At 39.3% G+C, this 19,722-nt stretch overlaps 1 protein-coding gene across 5 annotated transcripts in view; it reads right to left on the minus strand.

Annotated features, from left to right (window-relative positions):
* sema3c (sema domain, immunoglobulin domain (Ig), short basic domain, secreted, (semaphorin) 3C) overlaps positions 1-18,262 on the minus strand; it is an 88,181-nt gene extending 69,919 nt beyond the window's left edge. Inside the window, exons 1-4 of one of the 5 annotated variants that reach the window (XM_052033759.1) lie at positions 11,500-11,806; positions 10,882-10,987; positions 10,078-10,210; positions 807-945 (exon numbers count right to left, since the gene is read on the minus strand). In XM_052033759.1, coding sequence (XP_051889719.1) covers positions 807-909 — 103 coding nt within the window. In that variant the 5' untranslated portion in view covers positions 910-945; positions 10,078-10,210; positions 10,882-10,987; positions 11,500-11,806. Of the gene's footprint in view, positions 1-806; positions 946-10,077; positions 10,211-10,881; positions 10,988-11,499; positions 11,833-18,005 lie in introns of those variants that run through there. The other 4 variants (XM_052033758.1, XM_052033761.1, XM_052033762.1 and 1 more) reach the window with 4 other exon arrangements.
* Between the last annotated feature and the right edge of the window lie 1,460 nt (positions 18,263-19,722).

Consider the following 19,722-nt stretch of genomic DNA (forward strand, 5'->3'; position numbering starts at 1 on the left):
CATGAGTCTTGTAGATAAGAGAAGTTACTTTCTCCATCCAGCTCCCCCAGGGGTTGACTAATTCCCCTTCAGGTAACCTGGTGATGACAACATTGGCTCTAACAAAGTAAGAACACATTCACATAAAAGCCGATTATAACCAGGTCTGACCTTATGTTTTCTTCTTCCCTTCATTAAGAAGTTGATGTTTTATTTTGCCAATTTTAGGTCACTAAATCTAGGCTGTTTCTGTCATTGCTGTGCCAGACATGTAAAACTACTCAGATTCCATTTGATGTCCCAGTGGAAACAAATAAAACCTCATTAGTGTATTATAAAAACAAAATAAATCCATGTTGCTCAGTAATGTTTAAACTGCATTCCAGTTGAAGTGTTTCATTCAATCTCCTTAGTGTAGAGTTTGTTTGTCACACATAATAAAATCTCCAAATATACAGTGAGCATCACCTTTTAAGTTAATACAAATTACATGAAGTGGATTTAATATAGAAAAGCTAAAATTCAGATGTTGATTTCACTCAATGGACAATTTTTACTACTTAGGTAACTCCTCATCAACAGACATTCGGTTGAAGAATACGCTCTGCACAGCATTATAGAAAAGCACACTGCTTTACACTAAGTGCTCTCAACTCAATAACTTGCACAAAAAGGGATTCATGGTCTTTCCCATTCTCCATCACATATCCACATTTTTGATTAATATCCTTCACAATATTTTTATTTAATAGAAAGTCTGACACATCAAGAAAATGATATTTAACAATTCTGAACATAGAAATAGTTATTTTTCATGTTGCACTTACCTTTAGATGTGAGATACACTCGTGGCAAAGTCTGTTGCAGGCCAAAAATTTTGTTGTACGCCAGAAAGATTCCCAGAACCATAAGAAGAAATAATTTTGCCATTTTTGAGCTTTAAATATTGGGTTCAGATGAAATAATCTGCAGGAAAATGAAGACAGAGCTGTTACATAGATTTTATTTACAACATACCATTCTGTGATAAGATATCTGCAAAGTTATACTTGTTTTGATCTATTAAAAAATGCTCTGTTTTCCATAAAAAAATTGCTTGACTTAGGCTACAATCAAAATGAGATGGTTTAAAATGTTATGAATATATTAATGTTCTCACTAATGAATTGTCCCATCAAAATTCTGCAAGAATGGCTTTATTGCCTTTGGAATCTCGCTATGCTTCCATACATGAAGATAGACAACCGAAGATCTGGAGACACAATAAGCTACATTGTTAAAATGAATTCAAGTTATAAAAGGATCCATTTCACTTCTATAATGTTTATCACTCTAGTTTAGTGGCTGTACTTCATGCCACTTCTAGAGTTTAAACCTTGGTAAAGTTACCTTCTTGCCAGTATTATGTTGATATGACCTCTCCAGATACCTGCACTGTACATTGACAAGCCTGTCTCCGAGGAATAAGCAGTGATTCCATCAATCACATGAGCAGTGGGATAGGTGTGAGTGAAAATCTCATGTTCCTATTCAACATGGAGGAAGCCCATTCAACTCAACTTAGCTCCCTGTAACCTCTCTCACATGCCCATCAACTTCCTCTGATCCTTCTGCCCCATCCACCTTAAATGGGGACAATTTACAGTCACCAATTAACCTACCAACCATCACATCTTTGAGATGTGGGAGAAAACTGGAGCACCCAGAGGAAACCCGCATGGTCACAGGGAGAACATACAAACTCCACACAGACATCACCCAAGGTCAAGCTTAAAGCCTCGTCCATGGAGTTGTGAGGCTGCAGTACTAATTACCACCCCACAGTGCAATCTTGGTGAATTCTTTCTAGTTCCTTGCTTTGAGAACAAATAGTTGCCTTTGAAACTCTATTTGGTACATCAAACTACAGCCTGCTTCAGGCATCCCCTTATTCAGGCTGACACTTATTATTAACTTGGGTGAATTCCATGCTTGAGCCAATCATTTAGTGGATACAAGCTCTTAAAAAATTGTATGAATTTATCATTGACACAATATTTTGTATAAACAAAACACCTCCTTAAAAATAATCATGTGATTTCATAAAACAAATATTAATGGGGAATAATTTGTAAATAAATCAATGGTAAAGGAAAAACTGAAAAGTATACTGGAAAGATAAATCTGAATCAACTCTAGGTAGCAAATAAACTTAAAATGATTGGATCCCTAGTTAATCATAATTGGGTGGTTTGATCCTGGAGCATTGGCCTTTCATTGAAGGCAACATATGGCAAGCAAATTTAAGAGGTGCTATTGTGATTCAAAGCTGTGATTTACAACTCAATATCCTATTACATCCATTTGTCGTTCATGGAAAACATGTAAGGTGAATGTTTTACAAACATTCATACCGGAATGTAAGACATTCAATCAATATTAAATCCAACATTCCTCACTGAATATTTTAATACTGCTCCAAATGAACAATTCAATTTCTAGCTTTCCATTTTCTAAGACATTCTCTTAGCCTGTTACAAATAACAACATCATTTGCATTGCACTTATGTTGATATTGGAGATGAATACATATTAGCATAAATCTGTAAAATAAATTTGGGCATCATCGGGTTTTTTCTCAGATCCTGAGCTTCTAATGGGAGCAGGTGGCTTAGGTCAACAGTGTTGCTCCGATTTTGTAACTAATACTCCCTAGAGACTACAGAATCACACAATTCTCTCTCACAGTATTACATCCCTCGCATCACAAAGCCTTAATATAACCTTGCCGACAGCAAAGTTGTAATTCTACTAAGAAATCTAGGTGAAGACAAAGGCAAACTGAAAGACAGCACTGAAGTTGAAACAGCAGGGTAGACTGAGAATTGACATAAAAGGATAGGAAGCTTGTCATAGTAATCTCATGGTAATTTTTGACACTGCTGTGGAACCACAGATGGCTGGGAGTGTGTTCCAAGGCTTAGCTATTATCTTGCAGCACAGATTGCATTACAATGTTTATGAAAACTCATCTGATCCCAAGAGTGTATTAAATCTTGAACGTATTCATTAAGGCTTTTTAGAAAACATCTCAAGATGTACTTATGTAGACAAATCCCCTCCAAATGTTTTTCCATGTTCATGTTGTCAGCAAGCACAGATAAATTTCCTTTCATAAATAATCAAAAATCAGAACATTGCAGATGCTAAAAATCTGAAATGAAAAGAGAAAGTGCTGGAATACTCATCAGGTCAGGCAGCATCTGAGGTGAGAGAAACAGAATCAATGCTTCAGGTTAATGAACTTGCATTTGAACTCATTTTTTTCCATCTGCCAAATGACAGAATGAATAATTGCTGGGTGGGCCTTGCACCTTCCCTTCAATACCCTTTAATATCCTGGGTTCTGTTGCAAATCACTAACCTGAAATACAGAGCCAGATTTTGCAGGAGTCAGGTCAATGAACCTACAGGTATTGAACTCACTTAACTAACAACTGTGAATGTCAATGCAGAAATCTAATGTTTACTGACAGCAGTTAGCTGCTGAGGAGGTGATACTGGGAGATATTCTCCATTGATTTCAATGGAGGGGATTGGCTGAGCGGAACAGAGGTAAGCATTTAGTCTTTTGATTTTTAAAGCACTTTCTTACTGTTTAAGAATACTTTAAAATACATTAAAAGTTGTATATTTTTAAAATTTACAAAACTTTATAAAATATTGTTGATTGTTTCTGAAAGAGACGTGCAGCCTTTGACAATTCAGGCTCAGTCAGGGGGTGTGGTTTAGCTGGTTGTTCATTTCCTCCTTCTGTGGGGCTGGAGCTTGCTTTGGCCACCACGTGGTGCTTCTTTCATGTTTCAAGGTCTCTCTGTGAAGAATTGGACCAGCTTACCCCAGGTGTTCCACTGGGAACATTGTTTCAGGTAGTTTTCTAGAGGTTAGCACAGGGCAGCTATTCACTGTCATGGCCTGTGACAGAGAGAAGGAAAGACATGAGATGTTAATGCCGGGGGAATTGAGCTTATTCCTTCACACTGGGATGTAGGTTTCGCAAACAGTCCATGCAGAAATGAGCTCAGTGAGTTAGCTCCTGCCTTCTTCATCCCACTAGAATTGGTGGGAAGGGCATTGTCCGCATGGTGTGCAGTTGTGCAGCATACAGTAGACCACAACTAATCTTGAAACTCACTCTGCCCAGCACTGCAGGACTCTTCTATAGTAGTTCATATTGTTTTAGCATATCAACCATCTGCTTTATTAGATTTTGCAGATCAGCATGTCTTTTATCGTCATTGCCCTTGACACCGAGCAGCCTTTGGCTTCAAGTCGTGGTTCAAATTCAGCTACTGTTGTAGACCAATACAGAAAGAAGGAATCGTGGCTGCTGTAAGGATCCCAGCCACTGACCTGTCTATACACCAACAGGACTTGAGGGCCTGGAATTTTGTTTGTTTTGGTGTCAAGCAGAGTTGACATCCTGCACTCAAAGTGATATGTGTGTAGTCAAGGGCACCCTATTCTGCGGAAAAGCTGCAAATCTTCCAATTCCTTTTCTCTCTCTACCAGTTCATCTCTGGTGAGAGAGAATGAAGTTGTTGGTTCATTTTGAACAGGTGGCCTCAGTGAACTTCCCTGTACAACAATAGATGGCAAACTCCAAGATGGGTAAGTATCTCCATGTCTGGCCTGGGAGGGGCCAGACACATAATAGTTCAGTGTCATGGTCACCTTGAAAGCCACAAACAACACAATCCTTCTCCTGCTCCAAGGCGGGGTTATGGCTACAACAGGTATCTGATTTTTGTGAAGACCTCCTTACTGATACACAAGTGCTTGACACAATGTTCCTCATTGACGTTTTGATAAGTCAATTGCTTTGAGTGAAAAACCTCTCCTCTTCCTCCTCATCCTCCCTCCTCCTGCAACTTCTCATTCTCCCAGTTATATACTCTTCCAAGGAACTGCCTACTAATGCAGCCATGCTGGGGAGAAATTGGTTTGTACATAAGCCTTGCAATCAAGACCCAGGTCTCCAGCACCTGCCTCATCACACCATGAAGAATTCAGAAACTTGAGACAGCCAAAAGGAGCACCGAACACTTTAAAATTCATTGTAACATTTAGAAGAATGAAGTCAGCAACTAACCCATAAGTAATTGATGATTCATTTGAACAGTGGTGGGCCGAAGGGCCTGTTTTGTGCTGTATGGTTCTATGGAACAGTCTTGTAAAGGGGCGTTGCTGCTGCTGAGCAAGTGGTGTTAAGGAAGGTCAACAGCCACTAAGCTCCAACATGATTGAACTGGAAGCAAATCCATATTGCAGGCTGCTTGATGGTGAACTACCTGCTCTACATCTCCCCTGCAGATGTTAGCTGCATGCATTTTAACACCATCGCCAATGTAACACTCAGTACAATTTGTACCGCAGGCATGCTACAATTGTGAGTGTGCACCAGAGGTGCATTTTACAGCTCATGCACCACTCCAAAAAATCAAAGTGAACAATGCCAATTTCTCACTAAAAGCATTCATTGTACTTGACCGATTACCATGTGGAAAGACAGTAGCACCGTAGAGAGCAAATTGCATCGGTTTCAAGCTTGGTGCTTCCTTTCCTTTTGAGGAGTTTCTCTCTTCCAGCTGACAAGGAGCTTCAGCAGAAACAGTCAAACACAGTGCATGCTGTAATTTGATTTGCTGAGGTGGTGGGGCAGGCGCGGAGGTTGAACAACTGACCTTGTAGGAAACCAAGATGGTCAGACAAGAGCTGAATCCTACACCCACTCTGACTCCCTGAGACAGTGCTTTATTTGACAGCTTGAGAGCTGTGAAACCTCACCCCTCTACAGTGGCAGATGAAGCTGACTGGCAGAATGTTGGGCCTCAGGCTTTCAGCCATCTGTCCTGCTGTCGATGCTCATACACCTGTGATACTGGCTGCGAAAGAAATGTTAACCGTTACCTTACAGAACTTTCAGATTTGTCCCCAATACTTCATTACTATAATTGGATCTCCCCCTCCAAATAATTATTTCTAAAAACATTCTGAAAGGAGAAGGAAGGTAACTAATTTTTGCTCCAGTATCTCATTTCAGCAATAACAATGGAAGTTAATTCATTCATTTAGGTAGCAGGCAATAAGGACTTATACATGTGCATTTCAGTTAGATCTTTGCCGTTTCAACAAATGTTTTGCCAAGAAGCAATTGTTGTGCTGTTCCAGCAGACCCAGAATGGTGCATGGAATGGTGCTAACACAACATAACAGGTCATCACCCCCCATTCAAAATGCACCAAGACCCGAGACTTTGGCTGAAGGTGACTGGCTATTGAGAATTTGGCCATGATGAGCATTGGAGCACAGTCTGTGGCTGGGATCAGGCTGGCCATTGAGATCAGCAGAGGGAGACTGGCCTGTGTCAGGAGATGGATGGGCCAGCAGCATAGGTGAAGAGATGATTGCAGCCAATGATGGGGGAGGGGGGGAGGAAGTCTAACATCATTGTTGAAAGGGGTACGTAGAACACAGAACAGTCCAGCACAGGAACAGGCCCTTCGACCCATGAGATCTGTGTCAATCATGATGCCAAGTTCTGCCTGTACACGATCCATACCCCTCCATGCCCTGCATATTCATGTGCCTATCTAAAAGCCTCTTGAATGTTACTATAGTATCTTCAAATTCAGCTTTGGGAATGCTAGCATTGGGATGGGTCAGAAGCAACAGCATGGGGCGAGGTTGTGGTGGGCTGCAGATTTGGACGGGTTTCTCACCTACCTGCTGACCTTCCGTGTTGGTCGGAGGGATTAAGCCTATATGGTTCTAGGAGTGTCCCATGATAGGTACCCCAGGACCAGGCACTCCAAGTTCCCCTGCATCGCTCCAAAAAGAATGTCACGCTGGGAGCAACATAGAAGTCACTTCAGAGTTGCCAGGGTAACTTGTGACTTCAAGTGCCCAGTCTAATTTATTGATTGGCCTGACATCACTTGGAAAATGGTTGCAAGCACGATTTACTCAGGTTAAATCAAGTTTTAATTGCATTGGACTGCAAAAAAAAAGAGCTTTGCCATTGAATCTCGAGGCAATGAATTATGAGAGTAAACAATCAACCACTTGTAAAGGAGATGCACCATTAACATCTAGGATATTTAAAGTAAATAAATTATTTCAGAGGTTGAAATTGTGCCAAACAATTTTGGAATTTGTTTAAACTTTGACTCTCATGCTGCTATAACTACTTAGTACTCTGTGGCATCCTTGCATATTTTAAAATCTGTAAGATCAAATGGGAGAGTTGGAATGACAATACTATCAACACAGTGCAGTGTATTCTTACAGTGTTGAAAATAGCTATAGCTAATTTCCATGATTATAATATGTTGAACTATTAGAGCTCATATCACCCATGTTACCCATGTGAACAATCCAACGCTTGGTGAATTCTGCTTCACAATGATAGGAAGAGCTGGCATCGAAGGTTCAAAAGGTGACATCGCTTGTCATTTTATCTATGGATCAGTTCAGAATTGAACTTTCTTCACCATTTCTGCATGTTGAATTGACACTAAATGTAATATTATTGTCAAACTGCAGCAACTGCAGAGGAAATATATTTTTCCCCTTCTAAATATGAAGCATTGCACAGTGCTGTTCTTTTCATTGCAAATCATTTCAAGCCTTTCATTGTTTTAAATATATCACTGGGCACCTCAGATTTTGCTACAGAAACTATTTCAGTTCTATAACTTCACAAATTAAAGTTATGGCTAAAATGCAAGTGGATTTTAGATAGCAAGATCAACATCACATGCATCATTGATAAGTAGATGAAGAGAGAATCAATCCATAGATGTCAGAACACCAAACCTGGGAGTTTTTCAATAAAATGGTCTCAACTTTCTCTGCTAAGCTGAGGCTCAATTACAGTGAGCTGAAAATGGTCAGGACAGATGCTCAGTCACAAGACCACAGGACAATGTAACACAAAGAAGCAATGTTTAATCCAATTTAACACTCATTAGAAATGCATAGAATTCTATTCATCATCAATTCTAAACCAACTTCAGTCTATCAGGGGTAGAGTAGATGCACTCAGGCACCTTGACCTAGAAAGGCAGCATCTGGGAAGTGATATGATATGGAGATTGTTAAGGCTGTAGGAAAAGTTAAACCAGCCTTTGTCTTCTGTCATTATCTTGTGACCTTGTGAAGTGTCCTTTGCCACCCTTTTATATTAAATCTGGACAATACTTAATTGATATTGCACTCATAAAATAAATTCAGACACACCTAGCAGTAGAAGGGCATCACCAGTAAAAAACTAACAAAGACAGCAAATCTAAAATTGCTACTTCTTCCATGAACAAAATGTGCAGAATATTATCATGGAATATTAGTAAAGCTGTAACATATTGAGGGGCTGGGTGGACACTAAAAAACAAGATGTGTTCCAGGCAGTAGCAGTTCGAAGGAGATGACATTATATGGTTATTGCTTAATCTTTGATGATGAATTCTGTCACACAACATCCAGGAATACATTCAAACCACAAAGCTCCCCACGAACTATTCTATTATATTCAGCAAAGTGACCATGTTTTTTTGTCAATTATGACATTTCACAGCTGTGTGTGTCCTGAATTTTGGCATCTGATTAGAAATGTTCCTCTTCAAGTATTTCAGCTGAAAGTGTTACATAATTTTGTTAGAGTAGATTGTTCATTCAGATGTTGCATATTTGATACAATTTAGACATTCTTCTAAATATATTCAGGAATCCATTTACACAAAATATTGATCTAAATTGAAGAAATGCATGAAGGGAACGAAACTGTTTGAAAAAAGTCACATCACAAATTTAACCCTTAGACTCCTGACATCTCCAAGGAAACTTGGAATTGACAACCTCTGTTGTTTCCCACTCATCTAGAGCACTCCAAACAACATTAAGGTACAACAACAATGACATTGAAAGATCAGGTATAACTTTCCATTAACTAATACTCAGCACAAACTCTGGATTGGATCTAGAAAGCTTTCAATCAGTGTCCCTTTCAAAGCACCAAGACAGCTCTAACTAGAGTCACAGAAGGCACCATATATAGCTGATTAATAAAAGAGGAAGGCACTCATCTTTGGTCATTGGCACTGAACATATGGGGGTATTGGCCACCAACTGTTGTCATTTCCACACATTCACATTTCCTTACAACATAGGAGGCCATTAAGCCCCTCAAGCAATCCATCCCCCCACTTATTTCCCTGTACCTATTCTCTCAAACAAATGCATTAACATCTTTCTGATTCTCCCACCTTTCCCCCCCCCCCCACCTATAACACAGGTAATTTTCAGAAACCAATTAACTAACAGCCAGCATGTACTTGGGTTGTGGGAGGAAAGTGGGGTGCTTGGGAGAAGGCCTAGCAAACCCCACACAGACAGCGGTGGAGGTCAGAATTAAACCTAGGTCACCGGAGCTGTGAGATAGCTGCACTACCTGCAACACGACATGCCACCTCACAATTCCATTTGACTTCAATTTAGCCAAATGCAGGGTGGCGAGTAAAATGACAGGTCTTGGTCCTATCAGATTTACTGTTGGAGGCCAGAGGCAGGTTTCTCCCTGTAAATCTCCACTGGATGCAACACACTAGTTTTAGTGCTCTTCTCAATGTTTGCCTCCGTAAACTTTAAAAACATTTAAACATCTGTTGTGTACAAGTTCTAAGACATGATGTAAAGTAGAATGAGCCTTACACTACCTGTATGCACAAAAAGGCATTTCCTTTATAGGAAATCAGGTGGGTCAGAGATTGCAGGTCATAGGTTGTGGGTTGCAGATTGTGGGTCAGACCACAGAGACAGGAAGGATCAGAGCTTCAGTCAGGGTCCCTGGGGGTGGAGAAGGGGGACTGTTCAGAATCTTCTGGGTCATTTCGGCATGGAGGGTATCTTGAAGCACAGTGTTAGGTGGAGATCAGGGCCTTGATTGGCTGCTTGAAGAGGTGCAGGGGAGGTGTGTCAGGGCCATGATTCAGTTGGTTGGGGGAGGGTGGGGGTAATCTGGTCAGATCTATGCGTTAAGTAGTGGACTTAAAAGGGACTTACCTGTGGGTGGACCACAGATTTAGTGATCGTGATAAAATCCTTCGGCGTAACACTAAGATTTTGTTACATGAAAGAATTTATAGCCTAATACATCTTGTGAATGGCTCCAAGGAGTCAAGATTAGGTTTTGATTCTATGGAGAAAAAGCATTTTTACACTTTGATCTCAGAGACGGGGATGAAACACAGAATATCTTCTACTATTCTATCAGAAAATATATCAATGTTACAATTACATCAGTTATTAAACACTATGAGTCATTAGCTCATGCATCACTGGTTTATTACCCTGTCAGTTATCCCACTCCTGTAATGTTTGCCTTACTTCTAACAATATAAGAGAAGTGAGTAGAAGATATCATATCATGGAAACCAACATCTGACGATAATTTAAAGGAAGTAGTTTAATCTCCTTGAAATGTAATAATGACACAAGATTTTCTTGAGCTATTTATGACATCATCATATAGAATTAGGATCATTATATCTTGCACCAGTCTACATATAGACTACATGCACATGTTCATTATACATAAAATACATAATTAATATTTCTAAGAACAAGTTATATTTCAAAGAAATATTCAGATGATGTCAATTTGTGCAATGACATATAAATGTAAATGGGAAAATGTACGGGTGTATTATAATGATGATTTTTTCTAAAACCATTAATTAATATCTCCTTAACTATAGTTTGAACATAGAAAATTATAGAAAAGGCAGAATATAAACTTAAAACAAAAACTTAACATATGGGAGATGAGAGCTATATTTTATCATATGAACATGAATTAGAACTGACAGCCTTTTTGTTCAGCATGTTCTTCTGATTGTCTCCGTGAGAGCCAACCGAAGCTGACACCGTATTTTGAATGACGGCATTCTCTGTCATTCAGTAATGTTACCTGCTGGAGATCGCAGGGGAACAGAATTACAACCCTCAAATGGACTAAAACATGCGTGTAAAAATATGAGAAGTATGCATGCTACAAAGAGGCTTCTAATATTCAAAAAAGCTACATGGGTTTTGTAACATATGAATAATAAACCAAATAGATTAAAAAGCACATTTGACGAAGATTTGACGAAAATTTAGTGAATTTTAACAACCTGTCCTGGGCATAATTTGATTTGTATTTCAAATTTACTCTAAATACAATCTTGAAGAAGTCTTTCATATCTCATCAATATCCCAAAAATACAATAAAAACACAGAGAATAATGATTTTTACTATTCCTTAAATAATCTTAATTAGAAAGTGAAACTGCAAATGATAGTTAGAAATGAACTATTATTATCTTTCATGCTAATGTAAGTCTCTATTTAATATTACTAAATAGTCAAACTTGTTTTTCCTAATTTTTTCCGCACACACATACACATTTCTAAATTGCAGCACAATATAGAATCAGTACCTACCAGTAATCAGGGGAGTATCCTGCAGCAAATTGTTTTGAATAACTGAGGACTGGTAGTTTTGCAGTTAATCAGTTTAACGCTGAACAATTGGCCATGACATAGTTTGGTTAACATCTCACTGGAAAACTCATTGTCTGCTTGCTCCCCACCAACATAAAGGTCTTTTCTCAAACTGTTCCTTAAGATCCCTATGACAGCTGAAACGTACACTCATGCTGCTCACTGTCAGAGCAAATAGCAAAGCTGCAGTCAAAGCTGCTCGCTGATTAGGGAGGGACCCATAGCAAACTGTAGGTCTCCAATTACATTCAGCACAGTGAGATCTGCTCCACTGCCTGTATCGCAAATCCTGCAGCTAACCTCACACTGGATTGCATAATTAGCAAAACACATGATGCACTGCTTGTAAATAATGATCAGATGACATCCCCACTGATGAAATATTCTGTTGGAAAATGCAAGGCATAATAGAATACTCCGTGAAATCAAGTAGTGTACATTGCTGATATAGTTTAGGCAGCGACCTTGTTTTTATCTGTTCCCAATTTCGCTGTGTTTCACAGGGAAATAATCAAAGCCTTAGACATGAGCTGTGTGGAGGGCACTGCCTTGGGTAAAGCACCAGCTCCTTTAAGGCAAGAGCAAGTTATATGATTAAAAGGAACGGTGTCCACATTTCAATGAGAACATCAATTAGTGCACAGTAACCAAGAAGTTGTGGAACGTGACTTATAACCCAAAGGCTTTGCATTCAAGACCCCATTCTCCCAACCCCATAGAAAATGGAGAAACTGAATTAAGTAATCCTGCTAAATTTGGAGACCAGAACCAGAAGCAGAATGATTACGAAATCTGTTGCAAAACATGACTGTCTTACAAATGACTTGTTCTACATTGTGTGGCTAACACTAAGTACTGCTCTGCCAGTGTGGTGGACTCATGGTTAATAAACAAGACTCTTTCAGGAGCAGGAGTGGTTTCCACACCTTTAATGTGCAGGTGGTTGGGGATCATAGAAATAATTTCATTACAGTGAATGCCACGTTTCTGGGAAACACAAGACTCCTCATCCTGAAGGCATCGGACATTCTCAGTACCGCCCAGCTGAATGGATCCTGGTGAAAGAGGGGAATCTCTCTGCATCTGTGGCCGCTCACACCATTCATAGCAGCTGAGCACCGGTGGAAAGAGAGCCACGCAGCTACCAGGGCTGTGTTACAGCTCTCCACAAGGTGAGGTTTTATTGTCTGAAGCAGTCTGGGGGTGGCCCTCAGTGCACTGCAAACAGACAAGGAGGCTTCACCATTGGGTGCTGCACACTCCAGCAAATGGAAGACAGCAGCCAGGACCAGAGCAGGAGCAGCAAGGGGTCCTGGACCCCCAGGACCTGGAGCAACAAGTATGAAGGGGGCAGAAGAAGATGACTACCAGGTGTGTGTAAAAAAAAACAGAATGCTGGAAGAACTCGGCAGGTCAGCAAAAGATGTAAGTCACATTTTGGGTCAAGACCCTGCACCAAGACTGAAAGATCACCAGGATATAGCAGTACGAGGAGGGGTGGGATACAAGCTGGTATGTGACAGGGGGAACCAGTAGTGTGGGTTACCTGAAACTGGAGAATTCAATGTTCATATCAAATGGAATAAAAGATGTTCCTCCAATTTGTGTGTCACCTTTCTAAGGCTGAGGACAGATAGGTCGATGGAGGAGTGGGAAGGAGTGTTAATAACCAAGGCACTTTCAAGAGGTTCAAGAGGTTACAATGACATGCAACTGGAAGCTCAAGGCAGCCGTTGTGGACAAAGTGCAGGCGCTCTGCAAAAGAGTCACTTTGTCTATGCTTATTGTCACCAGTGTAGAGGAAGCCATATCAGGAGCACCAAATGCAGTAGGTCAGGTTGGACGAAGTGCACTCCCTCCAACCTGATCTAATGGCAGGCTCTCTGGCTGAGCAGGCCCACTACCCTCAGAACGTCTGCATCCACAGTCTCATCTCCCAGTGAGTGGAGGAGGCAGGCATTGGCTGTATGGATATCAGCGATCCTAACAGAGTGAGGAGTTTCATTAGCAGCATGCAAATAAAATTCCCCAATGCAAGCCAAATCACCACCTCCACACTGATTCATAATACCAACACAGATCACTGATAACCATCTGGAGAGGTTACAAGATCATAGGAGATGGGGGAACTGTCTCCCTGTCCCTTGGAGCCACTACCTCCTCCAAGGCAGCCAAAGTGTGTGCTGCTACTGCATAGCTGCCATGCAGAGTGTGCCTTTAAGGGCTAACATCCTTTATGAATGCTGTGTAACAAAGTCTTGGGACATGTGCTGCAAAATTCGGTGAGGTCTTATGGGGAATTGTGCAGGTTCCATTGTTTTGTGTGTAAACCATCCTTTCGCTGTTTCAAACTGTATTTTGGCTGATCTTAAAATATTCTTTTGCTGGAGACTAGATTGTGCATTAGTGCTAAACACGGCCATATTTTAGTGCTCCATAAATGGTATAATCCAACTTCCAGATGTAGGCTGTTATTTCTGGATTCCCATCATAAATTCTTTCAACCAATGTATAATGGAAGTGGCTGAAGCAAACTTACCATGTTGTCGTTACACCTTGCTGCCACTGGTGGTGCTACAGCACCTTCACTGGCACGAGTGCATTGATACAATGCGAGAAACAGAAATTCTTATTGTCACAGTCACAGCGTTCACATCCCAAAACACTTACACACTTTCAAATAAGTCTTTTGTTATAAGTGCGTCAGAGGAATTTCTACTCACAAAGTACCTCATTATGGACTATCACAGTAGGAAGTCGAAATAATAGGCTAAATAATTTATATTTTTCCATTATGACAAGAAATTATTAGTCATTTCAAACATTATAATTTGATGTAATACTATGTATGCACCAGTGTTTCAACAATTCAGAAGCAATAAGGAATTTTGGATACCCAGAATGAGGGAATCAAAAGGTTTAGACGACACCTGAATCTACAAGAACAGAAACCAAGGATTTTCTCATTGTAATTTGAACATTAGGGCTGTTATATTTTTTGTAAACTAATTAAAATTGGGTTGTTAACATTTTTATAACTGTGCAATAAAGCTCGTTAATTCTCTCATTTTCACTTTTTGGCATGCTAAATAATGGGTAAGTTGAACATTAACACCCATTCAGATCTTCTGCAAAAAAAAATCAGTAAATTGCAAAATCAGCCAAAATCCAGTTTGGAACAGCATTAGGGTACTTTACATTCCAAAACAGGACCTGCACCACAGGTAACTGGACATCACCCAATTTTGCAGCACATTCGCTGATACCTTGCTATGCAGCTTTCAGTGGAGGGTAGCAACTTCCATTGTGAGGAGGTTTGACTGTGGGGTTAGACAGCTGTAACCAACTCAGGCCAGGGTCTTATGGTGGGCCTAGCGGATATATGGAAAGTACTGCCAGTGGAATCGGATATAATTACCACATTTATGAGGCATTTAGACAGACACTTAAATGAGCAGGGAATAGAAGGATATGGAACTAATGTAGGTAAATCAGATTAGTGTAGATGGGCAAAAAGGTCGGCATGGATGTGGGGGGTTGAGGGGCCTGTTTCTGTGCTGCGTGACTCCATGACAATGAAAATAATGAAATATCTCACAGGAAGTTCAAAGGAGTCCAACTTCAAATCTTTACTTTTGATCATTTTAGACAGAGATGTTAATATTCAATTATATTATTCCAAGTGAAACATATTAGCTGCTAACTTTGAATATATACTTCCGTACACAAGCTCCAGTTCCATATTAAAAATGTGTAGATAAAGGAAAGTGCTCATTTTCAGCAGAAAAAAACTCAACTTTCTCCCATCTTCAGCAGTCCACTCTCACATTCAAAGTAATTAGGCATAAATACACAGGGTTCACTGACTGCAGAACATAAACACCCAAGCAGGTGACATAACAACTTCACTTTTAACAAACTGGTTAATTTTGCTGATCACATGCAATGCTGTTCCTTTTATCCTCAATGTCTAGGAGCCCACAGTTGACTGCGTTACATTGCTGCATTCCATGTTAAAATGTGATGACTACCCAAAGCACAAGTGAATAACAGTTTAAATGGACAATCATGCAAGCTTGTGAGGCTTCAAACATTGAGTGCCTTCACTTAAAAACGCCAATTTGCCATTCCATTCAGACAAGAGATGAAAACCAATGAACAAAATGATTTCAGATGATGCACATAGAACCATAGAACCATAGAACACTACAGCACACTACAGCACATCTGTGTCCTTTTAACTTCTTACTAATAACACAGCAATACTTATGTTTTACATATGTTGATACCCACCAAAACCACCAATACCAACATTATGAACTATTACATGGTAGAAAGATCTACATGTTTTAAACCATAGAATCCACAGAGCTAAAGTTAATTGTTAAGGCAATTGGTTCCTTTAGCACTTCTGCACATAGAACATTACAGCACAGTATAGGCCCTTCGGCCTACGATGTTGTGCCTACATTTTATGCTGCTCTAAGATCTATCTAACCCTTCCCTCCCACATAGCCCTCCATTTTTCTATCATTCATGTGCCTATCTAAGAGTCTCTTAAATGTCCCTAATGTTTCTACCTCCGCCACCTCTGCGCCCACGTACACACCACGGTCTGTGTAAAAAACCTACGTCTGACATCCCCCTTATACCTTCCTCCAATCACCTTAAAATTATGCCCCCTCAAGAGGAACAATTAACATGCAAGGTTTCAATTACAATATCTCTGTAATCAGGCAGCTGAGCAACATGCTCAATTTATTTGGTGATCCTGTAAAGATCATTAGCGTTATGTCACTGTCATTTAACCTACATTAGTCATCCTGCTTTATTTGACAAAATGCTTCATGAGCACTCAACTTCCACTGGGCATGACTCACTGAATAAGTAAACACAGCGCAAATATAAAATGTCTTTCAAATTGAACAAAATAGCCACTTGTAGTCATCTAATCAAATATTATCACAGAAGAATTCATTCCATAAAGTGTGGTCTTCTCATATTAACTGCTCTTTAAGGAAACTTAGCACCAACATTTGAAGCTACTCATTGTAATTGAGGATCTAGCTGCAACCAATCGGGATTTAGGTATCTTAGTACACAAATGTGTTAATTAGTTGCATATTAAGAGGTCAGTCATTTCATATACAGCAGGATATAACTTGCTTATTAACTTATTGAAGTCAGCAAACTATTTCACAACTTACATCAATGAAAATGGTTATCAATACTATAAATAATTTCAAACATTAGCTTCTAAAATATAAATTAATGGATTTTTATATTCCAACAACAATATATTCAAGTATAAAAGAAATATTTTACTCCAGTCAAGATCTCATTTGAATGTCTTCCAACAACAATATATTCAAGTATAAAAGAAATATTTTACTCCAGTCAAGATCTCATTTGAATGTCTTTAGCCCAGAGCAAAGATGTTTCATTTTTCATTATCCAAACAGTTACAATAATCACAACATTAGCAAGAAGTCAATGAAAAGTTTCCTCCGTAAGCAGAGAAACTGATTTTGTTATGTTTAATCCAAGATGAATTTTCAAGAACTCAGTAAGGCAAACTGACAGATCTCACCATCCAGTGGTTCCATCAGAAAGAAGAATAAACTAAACCTTGTTTTAGCAAGAAATCAGACTTCAATTCTGTGCAAAACAGATGACTCATTAATCCAATGGCAGCTATCTCAAGCCTCAGTTAGAAATTAAAGAATAAAGATTTTAGAATGAAAGTAGCAAGATCACCATTGATTTTCATACTGCCACACGGGATTCCTGTCCGTTTCCTTTCTTCCATTCATGTCATCTTATTGTCACTTGGTGAATTAGCCCCTTTCACTCCATGGTTAGTCATTACCTGGAAATACAGCTTTCCTTTGGATCAATAAAGCTTTAAGGTAATGGAACAAAGGCATTGCAGTCTTACTATATAAGCTCTTTTACCACCTTCCAATACATTTCCTAAAAGTACGGAAGTGTTTACTCATGAGCATTACTTACTAATTTATCCAGATCAATCTAATGGCCACAGTGTCTCTACACAAAAATCTAAATAGGAATCCTAAGGATCTGTAACCTTAAACTAAACTAATCATGAGATTACACAAGTTATATCATCTGTCCAAATTTTCCTTTCCTAAATAACACTTGTTGAAAATGCAGTGTTCTTTTCATTTTCCTAAACTCGACCACTAAAGTTATTGGTTGCTAGGGAATTGTGCAATCTTTAACAATGCACTTTGTGTCTTTAAACCAGATTTGGGTTGACTAAATAGTCAAAAGGTAAAACAGAGGAAATTTCTCACTTAAGATTCTGAAAACATCTGTGCAAATTCTGACCGAGAGTCAAGAGTAAGTTTAACACAAGAGACAACTTTACCGGGACAACATATTGAACTCCACTGTAATTTCAAAACAGATTCCTGACACCTTACCTCACATTCAGCCATGCAATTGCTCCAGCAGCTTTTAGACAACTGTACCGTACTGTTTCACTTCCAAATGTTTACTGCTTTCTTTTTTTTTGCCAAAATCATTCAATTAAGTCATCAGAAGTCACTCAAACTTTAGTTGATTATTAAAACGTGGAGCCTGCACCGCAATGGAACAAGATTTCCTAAAAAAAAACTGTAGCTTTCAGTGTTAGTCGCCAGTAGTGATCTAATTTTGTATTAAAGGAAGTTAGTTTCCAACCTAGCTGGCTCATACATGGCTTGGGGAAAACAAAACCAGAGAAATTAAAGTTAATGCGATAAAGCTGTCAGTTTAAGTGATCACATTTATTCCAGTAACAGAAAACAGGCATTATTTCTCTTCCAGTTGCTATGCTAATATGTCTGTTTGTATCTGCCAGTTAGTGCCAGCATTCCTGTGTGGGGGCAGCAGGCACATAGCAAACCAATTAGGCAGAACTCACAAACCCATTGTAACACCATGATCAAGCACTGCAAAACCCTTTTAATATTTAACTGTATCATTTACGGCACTATCAACCAAGATAAAGTAATCACCCAGTAAATGAAACCTACATCAACACATTCCACACTTTTAAATATGTAATTTTACGCAACACTGCACAAATTAAATGCAGAAAGAGAAATGTTCAGAAAATGTTTGAACTCACTTGTCCCAGTTTCAATGCTGACATCTGATTTAACTTTGACATTTTACTTTAGTACTTCTGCCTGAGCAGATTGGGTCATTCACAGAATATCCCATAGCTGCCAATCCTGATCAAATAATGACAGCTCCACCTTCCTGAGCCCCAACAACAAAATGATTACAACTGGTTTACTGGGTCTTCCTTTACATCCATTTATTAAAGGAATCTGCGTGTTGGCAGCATGCTGGTGTGCATGTTGTCTGGGCTTACTATTTTAGAGCTGAAGAGTACTTTATATATGGGCTTCATTATTTCATTATGTACTGGCTTCATTTTGTAACAGCTGGTGGCAGGTGGAATTGACCTACTGCCATGCTAACATATTAAATGAACAGAACAGCAAGCATACCCTCCATTTACTCAGTGAGCCTTTGGCATCTTTACCCACAGGCCAGTGCTCAATATACAGACAGTACCATCTGTTAATACCACTCACACATGGTAACACAGCTTATACCTTGCTCCCGCTGACATGATTCACGTGAAAATAATGTCAACATTGTCTCCAAACAACTCCTATTTGATTACTGCTTATAAGAGATTTGGAATAGTATGTCAAAAGCAGATAAAAATTGAGTTAGTATTTTTGTGTTTCACCAACAGCACATGGACCGTGGTTGTACACAGCCTGGGCCACAGAGGTGGACTGTTGTTCCTGATATTACTGGTGAATTTCCATTTAAGGAGGAGGCAGTGTCAGACAAATCCCTTTAACACAGCATGGGAATGGAAGTTTAGATCTTAGTAGGTACCTTGGCTCACTGACACCAATAACATCAGGTGTGAAACAGTGACATACATGTGACATTCAAAATACTTCAGGAAGGTATAAAAAGCTACATTTTATCAATTGCCTCAATTGATGTTCAATCTTCCTGTGGAATTTTCTACATACTGTATTTTACTTTCAATCCTAAATGAAAGCTACTGTTAATAAATTTGAAAAGAATTGTACTTTTAAATATTAATAGCTTTTTCAGAAGTAGAAC

The sequence above is a fragment of the Pristis pectinata genome, chromosome 19 (assembly GCF_009764475.1).
Source record: "Pristis pectinata isolate sPriPec2 chromosome 19, sPriPec2.1.pri, whole genome shotgun sequence".
NCBI lineage: Eukaryota > Metazoa > Chordata > Chondrichthyes > Rhinopristiformes > Pristidae > Pristis > Pristis pectinata.